Source organism: Pholcus phalangioides, unplaced genomic scaffold (genome assembly GCF_987345545.1).
Source record: "Pholcus phalangioides strain wild (caught in Gottingen) unplaced genomic scaffold, Ppha-v1.0 ptg000040l_1, whole genome shotgun sequence".
In the NCBI taxonomy this organism is placed as follows: Eukaryota; Metazoa; Arthropoda; class Arachnida; order Araneae; family Pholcidae; genus Pholcus; species Pholcus phalangioides.
Window position 1 is genome coordinate 7,087,961 of NW_028301626.1, and position 24,872 is coordinate 7,112,832.

The 24,872-nt window shown below is 40.0% G+C and overlaps 1 protein-coding gene across 1 annotated transcript in view; it reads right to left on the reverse strand.

Moving 5' to 3' along the window:
- The window catches only part of LOC149065423 (receptor-type tyrosine-protein phosphatase kappa-like), a 158,903-nt gene that overhangs the window by 99,107 nt on the left and 34,924 nt on the right, over positions 1 to 24,872 (reverse strand). The window contains exon 3 of the mRNA XM_089254171.1: positions 20,217 to 20,293. Within this exon, the coding sequence (XP_089110297.1) occupies positions 20,217 to 20,293 (77 nt within the window). The remainder of the gene's footprint in view (positions 1 to 20,216; positions 20,294 to 24,872) is intronic.

Here is a 24,872-nt window from a genome sequence, read left to right on the forward strand (position 1 = left end):
GATTTCTGTCAATTTCAAATGCTATTCGAAGGCTAAGAAGTCAAAATTTCCTTTTAAGAAATTGATTGTGACCCCCCCCCCCCTCCCCCAAGCCATATAATGATAAATACTCTTGGCCCATGGACAAAAATGTGGCCCAGGGTTATCTGATGTGGCATTTCCCCCCCAAACCTAATTTTGTAAAAATGAACTAAGCGGGGCATTTATAGATAGCTTAGGTTACCCATGGCACAATTCCAGAACATTCAGACGACCTGTGTCATATTCTCAGATCACTTAAGTGACCGCGACACAATTCCAGAACACTCAAGAGATCCGTGGTGTAACACTGCGAGACGCAGACGGTGTTACAGTTTCTGGCGCCTCGACGGTCTCTCGAAATAATAGAGCCGCCGACATGAATGGTACCAGCGCGTCGGCGGCTCTATTATTTCGAGAGACCGTCGAGGCGCCAGAAACTGTAACACCGTCTGCGTCTCGCAGTGTTACAGAGGCATAATTCACTGTTCGAGAGTACTTAAGCGGCCCAAACACATTTCTAGATCCAGGAACGGGCTTAACTATTTTGCGGCCCGGTGCGAAAACAGCTGCTTTGCGGCCCTCCGAAATAATTTTTCAAGATCCCCTTTTGAGGGGGCGGAAATAAGACTCAGCCCCCAGGTTCCGATGCCTATGCTATTCTCTGGCATAGGCATCGGGCCCATTCTGCTGCATAATGTGGGCGCCATCTCTACAACATCTATACACAGCACATCAGTCATGAATACTCTTTCAGCTGTAACAAGCATGCATTTTTCCGCACCCCCCCTCCCTGGTGTAGTATTAAATAAGTATGTCGTTGGAGTGAGAATTCAGCGCTCTTTCTTTTCCAGCGCTCCTGAGCAAATGGGGCACGTGCCCACAAATTTACAGGGCACAGAATTTGGCTGCTTTTTTCATTACAGGCAAATCCCTCCCCACGCCTCTCTCTCAAACAAAACTATACAAGAGCCACCCAAAAATATTATTTGCCTTGGGCACTAAATTATGAGATGCAGGCCGCGGGTTTGGGAGGGGAGGGGGTTGTCAAAATCCTAGATCTGGAGGGTCCCCGTCTTAGACAGAATCTTAAGATATATTTTGACTTCTTATCAAAGCACTAACTCAATGAAATCAACGTATTTTTCTCAATGTAAACAAAGCATTTTTAATTCGTTTTGCGGCCCCTAAAATTTAGCGACCCGGTGCGACTGCACCCTTCGCACCTGCCCAAGTCCGGTCCTGTCTATAATCACTTGAAGATATTAGATCACTTGAAGGATCCACGAAACTTTCATTCCCCCCCCCCCCCGTCATCAAAAGTCAGCATATCGAAACCCCCGATCCATACTGACGTAATACTTGAATGACCCCTATAATCCCTTGATCCAAGTAGTTGTCCAGTAGGCCTACTTCATGACACTGAGCAAACAAGTCGGATAATGTCGCATTATCTTCAGAAGGCTCTGTAATCGTTTCTCTGCGATACTTAAGTTATCATTTAGGTCTATCCAATCTCTCTTCCATGGTAGGCCAACTTCATATCGTCCATCTTTAAAACAGACTGTTTTGTCAAACAACTCTTTCGCTTCGTCCGCTTCCTTGAATTTAGGATTGCCCATTATCCCGATTGACTCCAGTTCCCAAAACTTCGCCAAACCCCTTTCAACCTTATTCCGATAACTCGTTAAATGGAAAGATTATTATAGGTCACCGCATTCTGGAATGCCCCATTTACTATCCAACCAACCACAGATGCTTGAAGTATGATAGGTTCATTCTTCAATTTTATTTGGTTGTTCTCGAATAACTCGTAAAATATTTCTGCATCCAGCAATGCGTCTATTTTTTGCGGGACATTGAAGTTGGGATCCGCGTAACTCAAGTTTCTAGGAAGGTCAACGCAGGTCAAATCCGAACGCTTTTAGACTGCGTTAAATCTGTTATCTTTGGAACAACTAAAAAAGATCGAGTTTTTTTAGTATAATCCCCTTAACGGTTAGCGAGAGATTAGCGCTGTTACTTTTTTCTTCATATTTAGAACAGAGTCATTCAGTCCTGGAACAGGAATGCTTACAGTGTCTCTCCAAAGTCGTAAAGAGTCTGCCACCTCATTGCTGACAAAACTGACTTGAGATCCCGCGTGGAGTAAATCACGTATTGGAAACACCCCACCAGCTGACCTCTGAATGCGAACTACTGTTGATAACAGATCACATCCTTTTTTCTCGCTCGGAATGTAAGCAATTATCAACACTGGAAGACACAACACATTCCTCTATCGTTTTCTCTTTTTCTTGTTGGTCTCACCGACCCCGCGATTTCTTCTTTTTCAGTAAGGGACTCATTTTTGTTTTGTTTTTGTGGTTGTGCATCTTCTCTATGAATTGACGATAGAGAGCAGTGAGCAGTTAAATGCTTTCCATGGATGTTTAATATATACCATCTGAATGTGATGCTTCTTCCCACACAAACATCTCTTATCGCTGCCTCAGTCAGCTAATCTATGGGATTCCAAACAGTCATGAAAGATTCTACGTTTATAAATCGGATGACTCTTTTTACAAATGGGGCAGGAAGCTTGCTTTGCATTCGCTTTCGCTGTCAGACTTTTAGGTTTAGAAACCGCATTGAATTTAGGTTTCGTTTAGGAAACTCGTTGAAGACTCCTTTGCAAAAAGTCAACAAATTCTTCCCATTTAGGAAATTCCGTATTTTTCAGCGATATTTCGTATTGCTTGCGTGACTCACGGTCTAGCTTGGGCAAAATAGCATTAACAAGCAGTATCTCAGTTGGCTTATTCATCTCAAGGTTTACAAGTTTCAGCCCTCTGAGATGTCTGTCTCACGATAGTATTATGGAACAAATTATCACCAGATCTCGTGTGTTCATCTACATATCACAGGTTCTGTCACTCTCTCAACGCTTCTGATCTTTCAACATTTTTAATGTGCTATGCATTTTAGTTCATGTCGGGTTTTATTGGTGCATATATGCTTGTTTTATTTATGTAACTTTTTTTTTCCATCAGTTCTATTGATTATTTCAATTTGGAATTACATGTGATGATTTTTTATTTGTTTATTTATTTTTTTTAAATATATATATATATACATGTATTTTATTCTGATTTATATATTGAATTTTATTGTGTAAACATGTTTATTTTATTGTTGTTTTGTGTTCGGGGATTTTTTATTTTTTATTTATTTATTTTTTTTTTTATTGGCGTCATCTTTTATGCATTTTTCTCTTTGTATATATTCGTGTGTATGAATGTGTACTGATGTTCCCTGCCGTCTCTTTCCAATTTTATTGATTGTTTGAATAGTGCACCTGTGGAGTTAGAGCCTACTGGCCTTGCACAGGTTTGTATATAATAAATAAATAAATAAAATAAAAATAAAATTCACCATTTTTCGGAGCTCTAGCTGACTCATGATGTATTTTCTCCAAGTTAAGAATAGCGGTGAAATGTGTCAGCGATGAACCTTTTCTTCTCAGATCACTTCTCCAATTCTCCGAAAAGCGAATCGAAGGTATTGTCGACCGTTTCTACAAGTTTCGCTTCCCCTCTTAGAGAGACTCGAAGATACTGAAGTTTATGAAGTTCATTCAATGATTCATTGTTTCTAATTAAAAATTTGAACTCTGATTTTATGATCCCCATTCTTCCGGATTTCCCGAAAAACTCGGCAAAGGAATCTCCGACAATTTCACGGTTGCAGGTTGAGCGACCCGGTTATCTTCCGATTTTATTTTTAGTTTTGAAACTAAGCATTTTGCACATACCTCTAGTGCAGGGTTTCCAACCGGTGTTCCGTGAGAGCTTTTTTGGGGTGCCGCGGAATCAAAAGGGACGGAACCCCAGAAATCCTGGAAACCTGGTGGCTTCAAAAATTTTCTTGTTACTGTTTCACTTGAAGCAATTTTTTATTTCTGTTGAGAACGGGTACTCTAAAATAATTCAGAGGAAATATGGGGCTAATCGACCAGTAGGAGACAAACAATATTCGTGTTTTGGGGCTCCTTTCTTTCTTCCTATTCCCACACACAAGTCCTTCAGACAACAACAGTCAAGAAGACATCCTGGGAATTCGTATTTCCAAAACTCTCAAGACTTGCAGGAGGATTTTATAAGGGTCTTCAAAGATTCGGAATTATTAAATTATTACTTTGCATTCTGTGCTCCCCCCCCCCCCCCTCAGTCTGCCTCTCTTCCTTGGAATCGCCAATTGAGATTCGTGGTGTCGGATTCTCATCACTTTTCTGACTAGCAAATCCTAAATAGCAATCCTGAGACAGCAAAAAGGAAAAGTTTTACTTTATACAAATACAAATACAACTCCACAACAGGCAAAATGCCCAACGAGGTGGCTGAGAAAAAGATGCCCATAACAAATGTGGATGTCATATGTTTCAAAAATACAGCAACCCAATTAAAAACAAAATAAAAAATTATAGGACGTATGGACGTAAGTGACAATTAAAATATACAGGCACCGATTTAAGTCTGTTATCAATTGATGACGCCAACAATTTCTTTGCTTTTGCTTCTTTCAGAAATTTGTCTCTGCTGGATTTCCCATCAAACTGGACACTTATGGGCTTAACATATTTATAGTGTTAAGCCCATATATAGTGTTAAGTTACATATTTATATATATATACATTTATACTTCATTGGACCTGAATTTGTACATGTATCCTATTTCCGTTTTCATGTCTATTTTCAGATTAGGACCTATGAAAAAAACAACAGAGGACAAGATGAGAGGAGTTGGTGTTGCAGATCGCCTGATGGTTGGAGACAGAGTACGGTGATGAAGGCGGATGACTCGGGATGGTTTCATTGGTCTCTAATGGGCGATCCGCCCGGACTCCTTGGCAGCTCCGGGGTTTCCGGGGACTTTCGGGTGTGATTGCCGCGAGTCGAAGGCGATGGGGGCCCCGGCGGGGTTGGGTCCTGTGGCTTATGGGCCAGGGATGCCTGCCGGGCCCGGATATCAAGAGAGTTTTTCCAGCATGGCCCAGCCAGTAGGTCATCTGCTTCAGAGTTGGCCATGTTTGGTGTTAGTGTTTGCAGTCCTTTGCGTGGGTCGGAGGTCGGCCCGTGGTCTTGGTGGCTAGCGGGGCTTTTTAATTTTTCCAGCATGGCCCAGCCGCAAGGCAGCCTGCTTATATCCCCCAAGGGACAGAGCGGAGGCCATGTTTGGTGTTTGAATAACTCAAGCCCCGTGTGCCAATAAGGACACGCGTAGCTCTTCTCTGCACCCGTTCAACCAAGTCTATGTCCCTCTGTAGGTATGATCACCAAAACCTTACAGCATACTCCAGTGCCGGCGAACTAAGCCTCGAAAAAGCGGAACAATTACTTTAGGACAACGCTAAAGAGACATTTTTGAAAATGAAACCAAGTATTCTATTCGATTTTTTGACCACGGATGAACAATATTCAGAAAACCTGAGCCGCTCGTGAATGAGAATTCCCAAATCGGTGACCCTAGTTGCATCCGGGATAGTGACACCATTCAACTCGTAAGAGAACCGTGTGTTGTTCGAACGAAAATGAGCGACCATGCACTTATCAACGCTAAACGTCATGCTGCAATTCTGTTTAAGTTGGCCTGGAGCAACTCCCTATCGCTTTCATTCCCGATTACCCCCATTAGCTTCACATCATCTACGAATTTGCTAACAATTCCATCGATATCCTGATCGAGTTTATCGACAAAAAGTGACAAAAAGTATGGAGCCAAGAACGCTTCCTTGAGGAACTCCACTTGTGACGTCTGTCCAACCAGAGAATTCCCCGTTCACCATAACTCGTTGTGAGCTATCTCTTAACCACGATTCTATCCAATTCAGCAAGTTGCCCCTAATTCCAATCTCACGTAAACGCTTCAAGTGTTTACCACTTGCACCCGATCGAATACCTTCTGCAAATCAAGGTAAACAACATCTACATTTTTGCTCTTACCCGAAGCCTTAGTTATGTAAGCATAGAAGCAAAGGAGGTTAGTTACACATGACTTCCTCTTCCTGAACCCATGCTGGTTATTCGACAATACATTATTCTCGTTTATCCACTTCACAAACTGCCTTTTGATAACAAATAATTTCGAAAGTTTTCGAGGAGGAGATCGTCAAACTCACTGGACGCAGCTTCTCTACTACCCTTCTTAAATATCGGAACAACATTAGCAAGTTTCCAATCCCTTGGGACGATACCCTCAGCAATACAACTCCTGTAAATCTGTGCAAAGCACTCCAACAATTTATTAGCACATTTCCTGAGGACCCTGGGATAGATATTATCTGGTCCTGGTGCCTTGCTTAAACATACATTTTTTAGAAGATTTAGGACCTCCACGTCTTCCACTTGAATATCGTTGAGGATTTTATCACCCCACGCAACATCCGTACATTGAATACCAATTGAACCGTGCCATCTTAACATGCCTATTAAAAACCGACGCGAAAAAGTCATTGAAAGCACTACACATGTCTACATTGCTCTCTAACCTAGACCCTCCTATCGAGAGGGGGCCAACTGTACCCTTACATCCATTATTGACGTATCGAAAAAATGATTTTGGGTCAGAGCCAATGTTATCTTTGACCTTTGAAAACCAAACACACCCCGCTTCCCATCTCATTGAGATATCGAAGCGTTCCTGGAGGATGGGTGTGTCTGGAAATTTTATTAAATATCTTCAGAATAATAAATAAAAATATTACATATAGTTTGCACATATAAATTCACATATAATCAATGTTCGTCAATGGACGCATCATAATATACGGAGGGAGAAATTAAAAATCAACAGAAAAATCTACATCATAATCTTCTGAAAGTTCTTGATTCCTTCCGAAGATGAACATTCTGGCGTCCATGCGCTCTAAACAGCGTCTCTTGACACTGTGGTCATAGCTTTGTTGAGGTACATTCTTGAAGAGTCCGTCGGTTCGTAAAATCTCACCGATAATTGTCTCTGGATTAAAATCTCAATTTACAATTTGATTAGACATTTGTCAGTACAAAATGTCGATAGGCGCAACGTCGCTTGGCTCTCAGTAGATGAGTTTCAGCGACGAGGCCGCAGATCGTATATTCTAGTAAGGTCCGGGCGAAAGAACCTAGCCGGTACATAGTCGTCATCAGCACCTCGTTTACGCTTCGTGCCAACCCATTTGGTATGGATATGATGAAGATTTTTGTCCAGGAATCGGATCAGCTGGCGAAGTCGGCCGAAGTTGATGGGGCTCTGAAGTACGCGTCGCTTCCAGCAAAGCTTTCCATTATCCGGAATGTGGCCGAAATGGAACTGTTTAGTGTGCGGGCAGGAACACAGATAATGCTGTAATGTCCCGACTTGACCACAAAGACACTTGTCATTGTTGGACTTTTTAAAACGTTCTAAATATACTGGTAACGGACCAAGCTCTGTAACCATAATAATCGACCAAATGAAAGGATGCCAGCGAACATGCCGTTGAATTCTATATGTGTCCTTCTTAACGTTACGATCCCACTGTGCTTGCCACTTTCTCAACAGCTCACTCTTTAATTGGTATTTGACGTGGCTGCTTGGCAGTAAGTGTTGTTCCTCTGTGGTCGAAATAGTGGCATCCTTGGCCAGACGATCAGCCATCTCATTACCTGTAATTCCTGTGTGAGCTTTAACCCATATTATACGAATCGAATAATGGGAGCAAAGTAGCTGTCGAATCCTACGAATATCATGATGTGTTATTCGTAGGATTCGACAGCTACTTTGCTCCCATCATTCGATTCATTCCAATGTTATCTGCCAACCTAGATTCAACTTCCTTTTTACTATCCCTTATCGCTTTCTTCAACAGTCTTCTTTTATCAGTAAACTATATTAGGTCCCCTCGTCCACTTTTATACTCTCTGAATGCTCTTTTCTTTTGAAGATAAAGGTTACGCACGCTATCCGTGAACCATAGAGGGTGCGATGTACAAACACGCTTTTTTCGAACAGAGGGTATGACGTCGTGCAAAACAGAGGACAGTTTCGTACTAAATTCTTCCCATTGACTTACCGCCCCTACTGATTCCAACCGGTCCCTCTCAAAACACTTTCTAACTTGCGTGAGGTTATATTTCTCCCATTCTAGAGATTCGTTACCACAAATGGAACAACGTTCAAGAGGCCACGTCAAAACGTCGTATAAGCGTGAAAGTCGTACAATTGAAACTTCTTTGAAAATGACCTCGCCTCAGACCTCACAGAAAATATCACAAAAAATTCAATGGTTTCAATTGCACATTTTGTTTGTTATATAATAATTCTGCAGAAAAATTAGCCACAACATTAAATTTTTTCAAAAGAATATTATAAATTACTTAAGTATAGCTAATTCGCATTTCATCATCGTTGCTTAAATCCTGAGTATTCTTATATTTTTCTCCTGAACATTTGAAAAAAAAACGTAACTTTTCATTTTTTGAAAAATATTTTTGTTTGTTTTGTTTTCCATAGCTAAGCAAAGCAGATAATAGTTGGACATGAGTTCAAAAAGTTGTCTAAAAGAAAAGAACCGAAATACTGGATATCAGTGTTTCTCAAAGTCTCTCAGGGGTATCGCCAACCTTTGTCAAGGGCGTCGCGGCAAGCTGTCGACATTGCTGATTGCTTGTTTAGTGCATTATAAAGGGGTGTTTTTAAAATTATTCTAAGCCAGGCTGTAAACTATAAAGAGGAGGAACTTTGGAGTTCTAGTGACCCGGGCGCTGGACCACAAGGGGCGAAAATTTCACTCTGATTTCTCCTTCAACATTAAAGGGGGGGGCGGCGTTCCTTAATGCGTGCTTGCTCCGGCTAACCAAGCATCTGGTTGCGGACTCTGATACCGTACCTCTATCAACAATCAGTCGATTAGTCCACCATCAAAGTTTAGGGCTTTTGAGGTGACAATATGCAATGAAAAACTATTATATAGTGATACATTTTTGCAATCTACAATAATTACATCGATTCAATGTATAGAAATGTTCATTCTCGGAAGAAGGTCCCCAGGAAGGCATTGACATTGACCTGCGTTTTTCTCTTCCAATTATTCTTTTGTTTAATGTTGAAAGAAAAGCGTAAGGGAATTTCCCACGAGTGACCGTCATTGTATGTGGGTGAGTTCACCGAAAATGTCAATATTCCCACCCCTAGTAATATCACATAATTCTTCTTAATGAGCAATCGGTGTTGGTCATGTAACATCACATGACAAGCAAACATTTAGCATGCTCCAGGTGGCTAAATCTATATGGCCAATTGCTAAAAACTGACTGACCTTTTACTTTCGTGTTTTTGCTTGTTGGAATTTTTCGCTCCTCTGAGGCCACGATATCAGTTTGTGCTCTCTTTCATCAGAGCGGAAGCGATCCAGCGATTTTGGAATAGTTTCGCTGTGTTCTTATTTGTTTGAAGCCTTAGCTCGTCTTGTTTTACTCTGTAGATGCTAAAGAACAAGTCGTTTTTGTTCATATTCACTATAGCTGGTGCTGGTTGGGCACACTGGACTGGAGAGGGGGGAGAAGAATTCATTCTTTCTCCTCCTTTGACCACTCGTTCCACATTTCGGATGAGAATGGTGTATGCCACAATTCACACTCAACCCATGACCAAGTACAGTGAGTAGTAATTTTTTCCTCTTGTTCTGTATTTTGTTATCAATATTATTTGTCGTTAAAGACAATTTCATCCAGGGTCGTAACTACGATTTTTATGAGGAGGCAAACATGATTTTGTCACCCTCTTCACTTAAATTCCGATGATTTTATAACGGTATTTTTGTTCTTCCCTGATATTTGCCACCCATCTAAAGTTTGGTGCCCGGAGCAGTTCCGGCCTTGATTTCATCGGTAATATTTTTTTTTACTATTTTCTTGTTCTTTTGACAGCTTTTTGTATTTTGTGAATTTTAATGTGACTACTTAAACGAGAAATCAGTGATACTGTGTATGAGCTGTCAAGATGTGGGTGTTTGTGTAATACTAATTACATAGCAGTAAACATGGTAGCCCATGTCGATAAGATTCTCGTGAACTGTGCCACAAGATGCTCAGAGATGTGTGTTCAATATCCTCTTTTTTCCCTTTCCAGTGCCTTTGCTTATATAAGGACCTATTGCGAAAACAGCGCTATGATGATCAAACAGCACATTGCTATTGAAGAAAGTCTGCACACCAAACGTTTGGCGTTCAAACCCCTCTCGGTGAGAAACAAAAAAGCCGTTCGGGATCGGCTGTGAACTGTATAAGTAACGGTCTAATTCGTTCTATTGCTCAGTAAAAGAATGTGGAGGAGAAAAAAAAGATTGTTAAGCTGAAAGATTATATGTTTTTCGTTATCTTGAAGGTATGTGTAAAACTAGGATGACCGTATGAAAAAAAAAACAAAAAAAAAACTAACATTTCCATTGATTCATAGCTCATTTAAAATAACGAATTCGCGATTTAAAAATTTCAAAGTCAGTTTTTTTAGCAAGCTTGACAAAATTAACATTTTTATTAAAACGATGAAATAACCGAATATTGTGAAAAAATAATTCTGCCCCGTAAAATATGAATCATATGGTCACACTATGTGTAACTCACAAATATATATATTTTTTGACACTTTTGTCCACTGCAGGTGAGGATTCTTGTTTCGTAGAGCGAATGCGAACTTTTAGGACACCCTGTATGTTGAAGAAATATTCAAAATTTGTTAAGGGTTCCGCGGAATTGCCTCGTTACCATCTAGGATTCCGCGCGAGCTTTCACGTTGGAAAACCCTGCTCTAGTGCGTCTACGTTCACCTCCATCTCAATTTGGTCGAAGGCGTCATGTAATTGTGCGTCCGCTGGCAAGGCGGCGTTTCCCCCTCAAGAGTTCATCGATGCTCGTTCGAATGTCCTCAATTTCCACTAATTGTTGTAAGAGCACAACATCAGTTTCTTCGCTCGATTTTATCGCATCAATGTTTTCTAATACCGATTGGACTTGTGTAATCCTTCTTTTGATCGCACTGCGAGTGCGGTTAATTATTGTCTGTGGACCCCACTTTAATCTCAATTTCTCCGGCGAAGATATTGACCAAAAAAGTTCTGATTCTGCTCCGTCAAGTGGACTGAATCTCAATAAAGTTCTCACTCGTTGAAAACTTAACAAAACTTTAATCTTACGCTATCGGAACGTACAAATCAAGAGAGTGACGGAAGGACCGTGCTCCTTCTCCTCATGCTAAGGCAGCAACACTCCTTGGGGGGCCATTCAAGTATTACGTCAGCATCGATAGGGGAAAGGGGGGTTTCCGATTTGCTGTTCTTTTGATGACGGGGGGGGGGGGTTAGATGATACTTACGTCATCAACCTTCCTTTATGAAGATATGAAATATTCTTAATGGTATCTTATTCGGTGCGCCAAAAACGGAAAAAATACCTTTGGATAGTTATTAGGTGCATGAACTAACATTGTCCCTACTGATAAGTCCCCTACAGAGCCACTTTAGTGATCTCTAAATATTTCACGGATCCTTCAAGTGCTCTAAAAATGTGTTCGGGCGGCTTAAGTGCTCTAGAACTGTGCCACGTATCACTCAAGTGATCCGTAATTATTCCACGGATCACTTAAGTAATCTGGGAATGTTCCGCGGGTAACTTGAGAGATATGTAGAACAGCACTGGGAGGCCGCTTAAGTACTCTAAAACTGTGCCACATGTCACTCAAGTGATCTCTGAATGTGCCACAGATCGTTTAATTGTTCTGTAACTGTGTCGCGGGTAACTTAATTGATCTTTGAATGTGAAAGGGATCTTTAAGGCCTACTTCAGTGATCTGAAAATGTGCTACGGGCCACTTAAATGCTCTGGATTTGTGCCACTGGTCATTTAAGCGATTTGTAAATGTGTCGCTTAGTTTATTTTTACAAAATTAGGTTTGAGTGGGGTAAGCTACATCAGATAACCTTCAGAGCCACATTTGGTCTGCGGCTCAAGGGTTTACCATATATGGCTTAAAGGGGGGGGTCGCAATGAACTTCTTAAAGAGAAATTTTGAGTTCTTACCCTTCAAATAGCATTGAAATTAACAGAAATTGATTATAATAACACGTAAAGGTATTTTCTTTCGAAATTTTAATTTTTAAAAAACAAATTTTGCATTAAAAAAATATTTTTTTTTTCGCCTGGGGAGAAGTTGCACGTGGCCCCTATGCTCTCCCTCCCGCGTACGTTTCTGATCCCACCAATATGCGTCAGGAGGTTGGGTCAGTTCTGACGAAATTTTGCTGACAAGGGATGAGGGGGGGGGGGTCAGAGTTTTTACTGACAAGGAGGGGAGGGGATCAAAAATGGCAAAAATTTGCTGACGTAATACTTGAACGTCCCCTTGCTGAGAGTTTGACGCATGGCGCAGCTTGGCGGTCTTAAGTAATATGATGAAAATCATCATAATGAGAACAAAAAAAATCTCAAGAATTTGTTTTCAACGAAAAGAAGAGTTGAAGGTACACGAATTGAAAACAAGCTATAGAAGAGACTATCAAATTTGTGGGAGAGAAAGGGTTAAAATAGAAATGATGATACCACCGACTCTCATTACAGAGTATTATATATATATTTAACGTATATATATATATAACTTATTATAAGTGAGAGATCACTGTGTGTGTGTGTATTTATATTACTATAATTAACTATGATGATTAGAGTGAAAATTATCATAATCTAATTTATATACTGTCGAACCCCGTTATAGCGAACCATCTGCGGACCCAATAAAAAGTTCACTATAACCCAAGGTTCACCAAATCCATAAACAATTTACTATTAAATATTAATCACTTGAATAGACAGTGAATCAAATATTAGAAAGGAAAAATTTTGAAGTAGTATTACTTACTTTTATTTTTACATCCTACGGAAAAAATTTATAATTTTTCATCGAATACATTTCGATTTGAATTGAGTAAAGTTCATCAATTTTCTTATCGACGATTAGGAAAGAGTCCAAAGTTTTTTGTGCACATTTTCTATAGAAAATAAAAAACGTATTCAGAATGTTTACAGCCGCTTTCACTTCAGACCGACGTAACTTCTTTACTCCATTCAGATTTTTTTTTTTGTGAGCAGCGATGATCACGCTGCGATTTTTCCAAATGTAGGAAACTAGATTTCAGTAAGGAAAATTCCTAACTGCATATTCCCAATTACTGGCTCCAGGAATGTAACTATACGACCGTACTTTTTTTTTAGCCTGGGGCTACTGGAGCACTGAGCCGAATGGGGGAAGGGCACAAAAAATTTACTTATTTTGCATTATTTTTTCTTTTTTAAAGGGCCTACAAGAAAATGTCTGCCCCGGGTTACGCCCTGATTGGTTCCATCTTCAAAACGTTTGATTATTTTATCAATTGATCTTTCCCCTACAGAATTCGTCATTTTTACGATTTTTTAAAGGTACTGCTGAGATGGCAAAACGTCTGTTTAGTCTGAAGCGGTCATACAGTTATGAAGAGACAGCAGCATCTCTCTCTCAGATGCCTCTACTACTACTTCACCAAACACATCACTCTATTGCAATTTACTACCATTAATGAAATAAAGGCGCCGTTTATTGTGGTCGATTCAAGTTTGCTAGGGGAAATATCTTACCTATATCCTTTCCCGGGTTCGAACCCGGGACAGATAGCAACCTTCACGGTGGTAGACGAGCATCTTACCACTACGCCATACGGGCACATCATATACCTCTAGGTAATTATACAAACCTTAAGGTTTGGCCTCAAAATCTGTTCCACTTATTCCGATTTTTCAAGGAGTAGTTTGAAAAGAGTGGGGTGTCTTGTAGTTAGGGCTGGAACTAGAGGAGACAAGGGATGCAACTGCCGCGGGTGGCAAAATTTAGGGGGCGTCAATTTTAGATGAGAACAAAGAATAATGTTATTATCGAATTTTAAAGTTGAGGGCGGGGGGGTGTGGCAAAAATCCTAATTAAGGCTCTGCTTGTGGTGCACCAGTGGACTCCTAGAAAAGACGGGGAGGGGGAAAGTGTGGGATTTCACACGGAAATTGAGGAATGCTGTCTTTTGGGATCCTAATATGTGTAAGCTTACCTTTGAAAGACTGGAAAAAAAATCAGCGGGAGGGACATTTCGGGTCACTGAAAGCGGACTTCCATTTTCTCGGCGTAAGCGACTGTAAGCGTTTAAAATAACATTAGTTAAATAGGTGTTCAGTTGGGACCACTGAATGAATTCACTATATCCCGGGTTCACCATAGCGAGGTTCGTCTGTATTATAAAAGTAATCTCAATTCTTGATTTCAGTAAAGAATAAAAATTCAAGTTTCTTTGAAAATATGGGAAAAACGAAAAAAAAACAAAAAACCGGGCTGCAAAAATTACGTCCAATAAAATACGGGTATATTTATATTAGTTTCTGGTCCGCCAGAGGCAGAGATACCACATATCTGATCCGTCTGATCCCGCGGACTGCAAAGGTTGTGCACCCCCGTTTTACGTAGCGATGGCACATGAAACATACGAAATCATTCCACTGATTCCTTATCACAGAGCCATAAATTTGTATTATCTATTCACCGAAAAATATCGAGAAACCTTGATATACAGTATATAAACTTTGATCATAATCCGAGTTATTTCCCCTCAATTGAACTTTTACCACATCTTGTATGTTATAGTCTCACGAAATCACATGAATAAGAACATTGAAAGCACCGACCGACGTCAAGAAGTTGATTTCGCATCTTAATAATAGTATATTGTTGTATTTCGCTTTCGTAATCAAGAACCATCACCGAGATTCCGGGAAAAAGTCACGTAGCCATTTCGGTTCCGTTTTTTTAGTGCTGTATCAGCTGAAATGAGCGGCATCTTGAGGGACGTGCTGCTCACCAAAGTCACGTAATCGACATTCGCCATCAATATTTCAAACGTGGACGAATCATAAAGGATGGACAACGAGATGCCCAACCTCATATAAAAAAGAAAAGAAAAACGAAACACACCCACACAGGGGTGTATATAAAAAATGCACAAGGTGGTTTTTGGCCATGTTTTCCGGATACGTGCTCTGGTTCCTAGACAGGAGGAAATACAGCCATTGGCTCCTCCAATGGGCCAAACATTTTTCATGGACTAAAGTAATCACTTGTCCTTGTTTCCAAATGTCTTCGGAAAAATATATATTTCTTCTTTAAAATCCTTATAAGCAGGGATTCTTGCACCTTTAACCCTCGTTGGGAATAAGATTGGAATTTGAAATACATCGGGTCACCACTCGCTCAACAGCGTTCGAAACCCCGAAAATCCGTACACACTCTGTTCCCAAGTTCCTTAACCATAGAATCGCCGATGATTAAACCCCTATAACTATCCCCTTCTACCTCATCCACGACTACACATTCGCCCTCTAAACTGTCGTTGTTCGTGGAGATCGTAATTGGGTTTTAAACCTGTATCTTTGTATTTTAAATAAATAAATAAATAAATTGCTTCTTCATCAAAACAGGTGGCTCGACGACCAGTGGCTACGTTATAGTTACGTAGCCACTACGTTATAGTTACTACGTATTAAAGTTAGGGCCCTCTAGCACCCTAACTTTTCCCCGTAAAGCTTCGACCTCGAGTTCCAGCCTTGCCCTATCCAAGCACCCTTTACAATTGAAACTATCAGCTACTATATGCTATATAATATATACCCCTAGATCAGGGAAACCTCCCGTCGCAAGCTCTACACAGCACTAGTCGAGGTCGAGGCATAATAACACTATTGCTAAAGCTAGATAATAATAATTAAAAATAGGAAAATGAGAAACGTTAACAGGAAATTAAAAGTTCTTAGTTAGATAGTACATCTGATAGAGTTGCAAAACTGGTTACGCAAATAGCAAGCAGATACCGGATACAGATTATACAAGTCTATGCACCAACAATAAGCTATTCTGAGGAAGATGTAGAAGACTTTTATGAAGAATTACACGAGCTGCATAGTAAAGGAAACCATCATATCAAAATAGTAATGAGCGACTTCAATGCCAGAATTGGAGAGAGAAGAAATGGTGAAAGCTCAGTTGGAAGTAATGGTTACGGTGTACGAAACGACAGAGGAAACCGACTCGTCGAATTTGCAGAGAACAAACAGTTATGCATCATGAATTCATTTTTTAAGAAGAAACCCCAAAGAACGTGGATCTGGAGAAGCCCAACTGAAACAACTAGTAAGATCGACTACATCCTATATAATGAGAAACATATGACCCAAGACAGCAGTGTTCTGAACAAATTCAATCAGGAAGTGATCATCCACTGGTTAGATGTAGAATACAGCTTAACACTAGAATGGAAAGAGAGAAACTTATCAAAAATAAAAAAAATTGTCATACAAAACTGATATGGAAAAGCTTCGAGAACATCGATATAAATTGCAGTTAGAGGTGAAGAACAGATTTGATTTGCTATATAACACCACCAAGGATGAACAAGATGTCACCACGATGAACAAAACTTTTACCACTACCCTAAAAGAAGTGGCAAAAGAAGTCGCTGGAGAAAAAAGAAATCAAACCGGTGAAGGAAAATAACAGATCAAACGAAAAATTTATGAAAGACCGGAGAGAATTTCGGATTAAGAGGAATGGCCCTAAATCAAAAGTGGAATATGCAGAACTTTGTAAGACAGTACGAAAGCGGATTACAGAAGATGTCAGGAAATTTAATTGTCACATTGTAAAGAAAGCATTGGAAGATAATAGGAGCTTAAAATCAGCAAAACGAAAACTGTGTGTTGGGAGAAAGGAAATTTTTGCACTAAAAAGGAAAGATGGAACCATCACAAAAGATGGAAATGAAATCATTAGTATTGTTGAGGAATTTTATAATACTCTATACATACATGAAGAACAGGATCGGAACAAAGGAAAGGGAGCAGAAGGAACAGTACTGACTTATGGAGCTGAAACATGGACACTCACAAGCAAGACAATACAAAGGCTACATACAACACAAAGGAGCATGGAAAGATGCAAGGTTTCTAGAATATATAGATTCAGGAAAGATGTATGCTAGGGATCACAAGGATAGATTGTATTCTGGATTGGTACCCCAGTGGTGTTATACGTTCGAGAAGGCGTCCCCACGCAAAATGGATTAACGAGATCAGGAAAGTGGCTGGAGTCAACTGGATGGCTAAAGCATCAGACAGAGCAGAATGGAAAAATTTAGAGGAGACCTTCATCCTGCAGTGGATTAAAAATGTTTGTTGTTGATAATGATACGGTTAGTCTTGCGCCAAGGTTGAATTAACTGTTGGTTCCGAGAGAATTTCCTAAATAAAAGCGTTTTTGATCAGAAATTTATTTTCGTTCTTTACAGCCGTGTCAAACCAATATAATGCCCCAACTCTCCTAGCCGAGTTATTTAAAATACACAGTGTCCCTAAAATTACAGGCCCATTTGAGAAAACAAAAACGAAAATCGACTGAAATGAACTGTTTGCTGCATTGGGTAGTTGGGGAAACAGTAAATTTTCAGTTAGACAAAATCTAAAAATCAATCACAAATTTGTGTATCAGATGAAGCTGTAATCTGAAAGGAAAAAAACCTAACTCTCTGAAATGCGATATTTTCAAAACATACACCATTTGCGTTGTGCCAATTACCGCTTAATGAAAAAATTAAACATTTGAAACTTAACAGTTCATTAATACTACTACGTTCAAGAAGTTCTGAGTCTTATTTTGTTACGGAAAAATGGATACAGATAAAAACTGTTTATGTGGCGTTTCCTTCGAAGTAACTACTTTGCTGTGCAATTATGCATTTTTGATATTGTTCATTCAAAGATGTAGATGCGGATTGCAAGGGTTTTTTTTCGTCACATCCTCCAGTGCCTTCGTCGCTGCTCGCTGCACTTCTTCGGAACCTGAGAATCGTTGCCCCTGAAGCAAATTCTTCATCCGAGGAAAAAGAAAAAAATCACATCGGGCAACATCGGGAGTGATAAGCTGGTTTTAGAAGTATTGGAATGTTATGTTTTGATAGGTAAATCTGACACCAGGAAGGACCTGTGAGCGAGCTCATTGTCATGATGTAGCACCCTCGACTTGGCCTTTAAAGATCTGATCGCTTGGATCTCACTGAATCATGCAGACGTTTTAAGACTCACAGGTCCCTCTTGGTGTCAGACTTACCTGTCAAAACATCACATTCCGATATTTCTACAACCAGCTTATCTCCCTGATCTCGCCCCATGTGACATTTGCCTTTTTCCTTGGGAAAAAGAATTTCCAAGGATCAACGATTCTCGGATTCCAAAGAAGTGCAGCGAGCAGTGAAGAAGGCACTGGAAGAGGTGACAAAAAAGGCTGGCAATCCGGATTTGCATCGTTGTATGAACCAGTGAAGCACCAAAATTCAAATTTACTCCTCCAAATGTTAATTGTATTTTTAATTGGGTTGCTATATTTTTATGGGCATCTTTTTCTCAGCCACCTCGTTGGGCATTTTGCCTGTTGTGGGGTTGTATTTGTATTTGTAAATTTTGTTGAGGGGTGAAAATACTCCTTCAAATTTGAGGTAATTTTTTAATAGAGTTATTTCTCACTGATAAAAAAAATACCCTCGTTTTACAAAAATACCCCTTAAAACTTTGGAGAGGTGTGGAATTACTCCCCAGAATTATATTTTCGGCTAACACTGGTATGAACAATAGCAAAAATGCATAATTGCACACAGCAGAGTAGTTATTTCGAAGGAAACACCAAATAAACAGGTTCTATCTGTATACATTACTTCGTAGTAAAGTAAGACTTCGAACTTTTTAAACATAGTAGTATAAATTGAGCAGGAAGTACAGCACGCTCACGCACGTATACATGCGCGCACACACACACAGGTTGATTTCGTTGTCACCAGAAAGTGACAAAAGAAATCTCACCAGATTTACGTGAAAAGTAGCCAATTGAAATACTAGATAAAATTCTGCAGATTATCAAGAATTGTTCCTGATCATGAAGATTTATGTAATTTATTTATCTCTATCATCATTTTTGAGATTATAAACAATTTTTACAATGGTTCACTGGCAATGAGTATGAACAGTTCTTGCATCTGTCCATGTATATAAAAGATGTTAAAGCCTCCAGTGATGGAAAGTATTCTTATTCTCATAGATCAATTGGCCGGTTCTTATATAAAAAGAACCAAGCCCAATTTTTAAAATTTTTGAGATTTAAGAGGGAGAAAGAAACATCTGAACTATTGAAAAAGAGGTGGGATTTTTTTTTTATCTAAATAGAACGAAGTGGAATATAGACTGTGATGCGCCGTCTGTGTGCACTTGAACCAATTTTCAACTAAAGAGATAACTGAATCGAAGATAACTTTAAATAGCTTTATCTCAGTTTTAATTTAATGGAGCTTGTGGTTCCTTTTATAGAGAAGCTGTCCAATTAATGCTTTGGGTTTCCCAAGTCCTCATGGCAGAATGTACTCACATCATCCCCTAGTGTAACAGAACGTGGGTTCCTATCAATTTCTATCACCATCACTGGTTCAACGCATTGATAATTTTTGACACACCAGTCATTTTCTGCACACGAGACCGGAACGTACAATTTATTGCTGATTGCGAACGGCAGCTTTTTTTTATACTCATTGGGAAGTTAGTGCGGGGTAACCACTCGTTAATACCGTGTGGGACTCCCTGCAGTAGTAATCTTTTTCTATGGTCATGTTACCGTTTCTGTAGTACCCGCGTCAGGAAAGTTGCTGACAAGGACGAATCGGATATCGAACTCGCGACACCTCAAAACATCCTTTGGTACTTTAGGGTACAAACATAGTGCACGCTTGCTTTCGATTGTTGGAATCGGTGCTGTTGCTGATTGGTTAAAAACCCGAATCTCAATTTTTCCGATCAATCCGTAACGGTGCCGACTCGCAGAATTAGAAACCCGCGTGTACTTTGTTCGTACCCTTAGGCGAGTATCTTACCGACATAGGATGCCGTGCTCTTCCAGGAATTGCCCCTCGGGCTTCTTAAGAAATTATTGAGACCTTGCACTGTGTGATAGGTTGAAGAAAGCTTGCTCTAGTGAATCGCTATCAAGATGGTTGAGTTTTTACCATAGTCAAGTCAGAATCAAGAGAACAAAGATATGATACTTACATCAACATAGGAGGCATTGATATAATCCGAATCCGGGACGCCTTGCAACGGTTCTAATACCACCCTGTTGTAATCAACTGTAACGATAAAAAAATCAAGAGTTTATTGACATAATTGCACTTATATAGAGTGTACAGGGTGGTCATAATTTTAGATACCTTATACTTACACATCTTCCTCAATCACACCATTTTTTGAACTGCGTCATCAGGCATCACATTTCGTCGACATTCATTTCAAATCAAAATACCAATGGCAAGAAGCAACGTCAGATTCAATAGCTATATATGCAGGACTGGCAGAACATGGAACATTTTACCACCAGAGCTTGTATATTCTTCATCGTATCGAGAAATCTTCAGAAATCTAACTTCGACTTATCGCTTTTTTTTTTTTGAGAGTTTACCCGTTTTAACGATTTTTTTGTTTTTTTGTTTTTGAACAGGACTGAACAAATCCCAGGCGCCAGGTCACCATGGCAACAAAAAAATAGGTATTGGTGCTTAAATTTTTTTTTTTGTAGTTACTAAATTACATATTTGGTATTTATAGCAGCAAGCCTGCGAACGTGAAAGGGGGGGGGGGAATGCCCTGAAAAAGTTAAAAGCCGCATTTTATTTTGGACCTTTTTCACCGGATAAAAATTTTTTGGCGACTAAATTTTTTTGTGATTTGTCCAGCCCTGTTGTTGAATTTGTTTTCAATTTTGATTTGGTTGTTTTCTATTTTTATTTTATTTATTATCATTTCTTTCTAATTTGTACTGTCAGCTTTTATTACCTATATTGTGTTTTTATTGTTTTATAATTGCTTACATCAGGACTGGACAAATAAAAAAAAATATCTAGGCGTAAAAGATTTTTTTTTAACTGAAGAAAAAGGTCCAAAATAATGCTCCTTTTTGACTTTTTCCTGGCTATAGTGACTCTCTTTCATGTTCGCAGATATGATACTATAAATTCCAAACATTTTGTGCTGCTCTTAGCCTGCAATTTAGTAACCACAGAAAGGATATTTTAGGCACCAATACAATTTTTTTAGTCGCCATGGCAACCTCGCACCTGGAATTTTTCAGGCCCTGGCCTACACATCGTTTTTATTGCCTACAGTACGTTTATATTGTTCACATTTCGTTTCATCAACTCTTATATGCTTATTCCCCTGCTCCACAGAATATATAAAATCGGGGCTGAAGGGCTATGTGAGATGAATATTCTTATTTGTAGTCGTAATTATCGTAATGTAATTTCTGAGTTGGGAAGATAATTTTAATCGTTAATTTGAAGAATAAAAAGCCAAGTTGTCTTCGTTGAAAATATGTGAGAAACCGGGACATTTGTGCAAAAAAAGTCGGGACAGCAGGAAAAACAGAAAAACCAGGACTGAATCTGCGAACGCGGGACATATGGTCACCCTATCCACATCCATTTCTTGCTAAACCCAAGAGTTTTCAGTTGACTCCACAATTAAACAACCCCTCGCCCTCCTTGATATTGATGCCAAGGAGTGGCATAATACCTGATTCGAGTTTAGGCGTACGTTAGAATTGCCACAAGGTTCTCAAATCTCTTCTTCTGAAGAAGGGCTAAGACGTTGCTCACATCCATGGGAGGAAATACGGGGGGAGGGGGGTCATGGGGCGGTGCAATTCCCCCCCCACCCCAGCGATAAAGGTGAAGTCGGCTAGTGTGTATATATAAATAGACATCATCATCTTGCCCTCGCAGCAATAATGACCGTGCCCCCCACCCAGACTTTCAAGTCAATCTCCGCCTATCTCAGTGTTTAGGCCTGAGACCTTTTCAAGATGTGAATTGAAAAGGTCTCAGTCCTAAACCACTGAGATAGGACCTTCCGCATTGATATAAGCCTCCAAAAGCATCAGGTGAACCTCAGCGCCTCTTTGGTAACTATGATAGCGTGCTATTAGATTTAGATAGGTGTAGGTGTGCGTAATATCAGGAAATACGTTTTTTCCACCATTTTGCTGATCATTTTTTCTGCATCCTACCACTGATCTGGACTCCAAAGCTGGACACTGGACAGAAGTCTCCAATATTTTTTCGAGTTGTGAGCACTGGCTGTGAGAATCACAAGTATAATGATAGGAGTGCCGGGCCATGATCTGGTTAGGAGGGGGATTATAAGGCCGGTCGTTATTATGCCACTGTGATTCGAGATTTTCCACTGCTAAAGTATCAAATCTACTCATTTTAGATGCGTTTCTTTGTGACATAAACAGAGGAATGAAAACATTTCATCTAAACAAGGACGAACACTATGGCGGCTGCACGACCAGTCTCCGAAACAACGGAAGCTGTTGTGCAAGAACCTGAACTATGTAACCACGAGTGAACTGTCAACATCCTAGGTTGTCGTTTAGCGCAGGACGTTCACGGACCCTCAAGAACGCTCCCAGCGTCAAGAGACGATCAACGAGTGTTGCATACGAGATTTCTAGATTAATCATAGTTATTGGGCCAGATTACCCTAAATCTATAATTATATTTTGAAGTCATTATATCGTTGTATGGATAATTGTTGAAGCCACTAATCAATTTACTTTTATTGTCTTGGTCGGAAGCGGCTCTATGTTACTTGTTATTTAATAAAATTTCTGGACACTTCGGGAACACTTCGATATCTCTTTGAGAGATGTGAAGTGGGGGTGTGTCTGGTCCTTCAATGTCTGTATTCTCAAGACTGACCTCCCCCATTGTACAGAAAAGAGGGGATCGTTGTCTACCAGAAGCAATAATTTCCGGCTACAGCAGCAGACGACCGACCAGATCCGAGTGGTACGGAATCATCTTGACTCATCAGCGTAGGCGCAGTTTGGTTGTTTATTTTTTTTTCGCACCACTTACTCAGTTTTTTCTTTTTTGGTCAGTCTTTCTCTCTCCCCCTTTTCCCACGTAAACATGAAAGCTGAATTTGATGATTGCCGTTCATGGTAAGTAGTAATCGATTGTAAATACAAATACAAATACAAATACAACGCCACAACAGGCAAAATGCCCAACGAGGTGGCTGATAAAAAGATGCCCATAAAAATATGGTTGTCATATGTTTCAAAAATACAGCAACCCAATTAAAAATGCAATTAACACAAATTACAAACAATATAAACACATGATGAAATATTATACAATGCCCATAAAGAATACTTATGGTTGTCTTATTCTAAGTATGGATAGCTTCTCGATTTACCCCAACATGTTTATCGTATTTCTTTTTAAACGTGTCAATTGTGTTACAATTTACTACCTCCGGGGGTAAGCTATTCCATTTATTAACAACCCTATTGGAGAAAAATTCCCTGCGACACCATAACCTTGCATTGTCCCTCACCAATCGATACTGGTGTCCCCTTGTAAAAGCAGTCGATTGGCGGTGTACTAAAAGTTCATGGTCCATCCTATCCATCCCATTGAAAATTTTGAACACTTCGATCATATCTCCTCGACACCTGCGTTCATCCAATGTAAACATATTCAAAAAATGAAGTCTTTCTTCATAACTCAAGCCCTGTGTGCCAATAAGGACACGCGTAGCTCTTCTCTGCACCCCTTCAACCAAGTCTATGTCCCTCTGTAGGTATGGTCTCCAAAACCTTACAGCATACTCCAGTCCAGGACGAACTAAGCCTCGAAAAAGCGGAAGAATGACTTTAGGAGAACGTGAAGAGACCTTTTTGAAAATGAGACCAAGCATTCTATTCGCTTTTTTGACAACCGCTGAACAATGTTCAGAAAACTTAAGTCGCTCGTCAATGAGAATTCCCAAATCGGTGACTCTAGTTGCATCCGGGATAGTGACACCATTCAACTCGTAAGAGAACCGTGGGTTGTTCGAACCAAAATGAGCGACCATGCACTTATCTACGCTAAACGTCATGCTCCATTCATTTGCCCATGCTGCAATCTTGTTTAAGTTGGTCTGGAGCAACTCCCTATCGCTTTCATTTCCGATTACCCCCATTAGCTTCACATCATCTGCGAATTTGCTAGTAATCCCATCGATACCCTGATCGAGTTTGTCGATAAAAAGTGAAAAAAGTATGGGGCCAAGGACACTTCCCTGAGGAACTCCACTTGTGACGTCTGTCCAACCAGAGAGTTCCCCGTTCACCATAACTCGTTGCGACCTATCTCTTAACCACGATTCTATCCAATTCAGCAAGTTGCCCCCTATTCCAATCTCGTGTAAACGCTTCAAGAGTTTGCCATGTTGGACCCGATCGAATGCCTTCTGGAAATCAAGGTAAACAACGTCGACATTTTTGCTCTTACCCAAAGCCTTAGTCACGTAATCATAGAAGCAAAGGAGGTTAGTTACACATGACTTCCCCTTCCTGAACCCATGCTGATTATCCGACAATACATTATTCTCGTCTATCCACTTCACAAACTGCCTTTTGATGATAATTTCCAAAATTTTCGAGAGGGAGCTCGTCAAACTCACTGGACGATAATTAGACACCACTTCTCTACTACCCTTCTTAAATATCGGAACAACGTTAGCCAGTTTCCAATCTCTCGGGACGATACCCTCAGCAACACTACTCCTGTATATCTGTGCGACTGGCCCCAACAATTCATTAGCACCTTCCCTGAGAACCCTGGGATAGATATCATCTGGTCCTGGTGCTTTGCT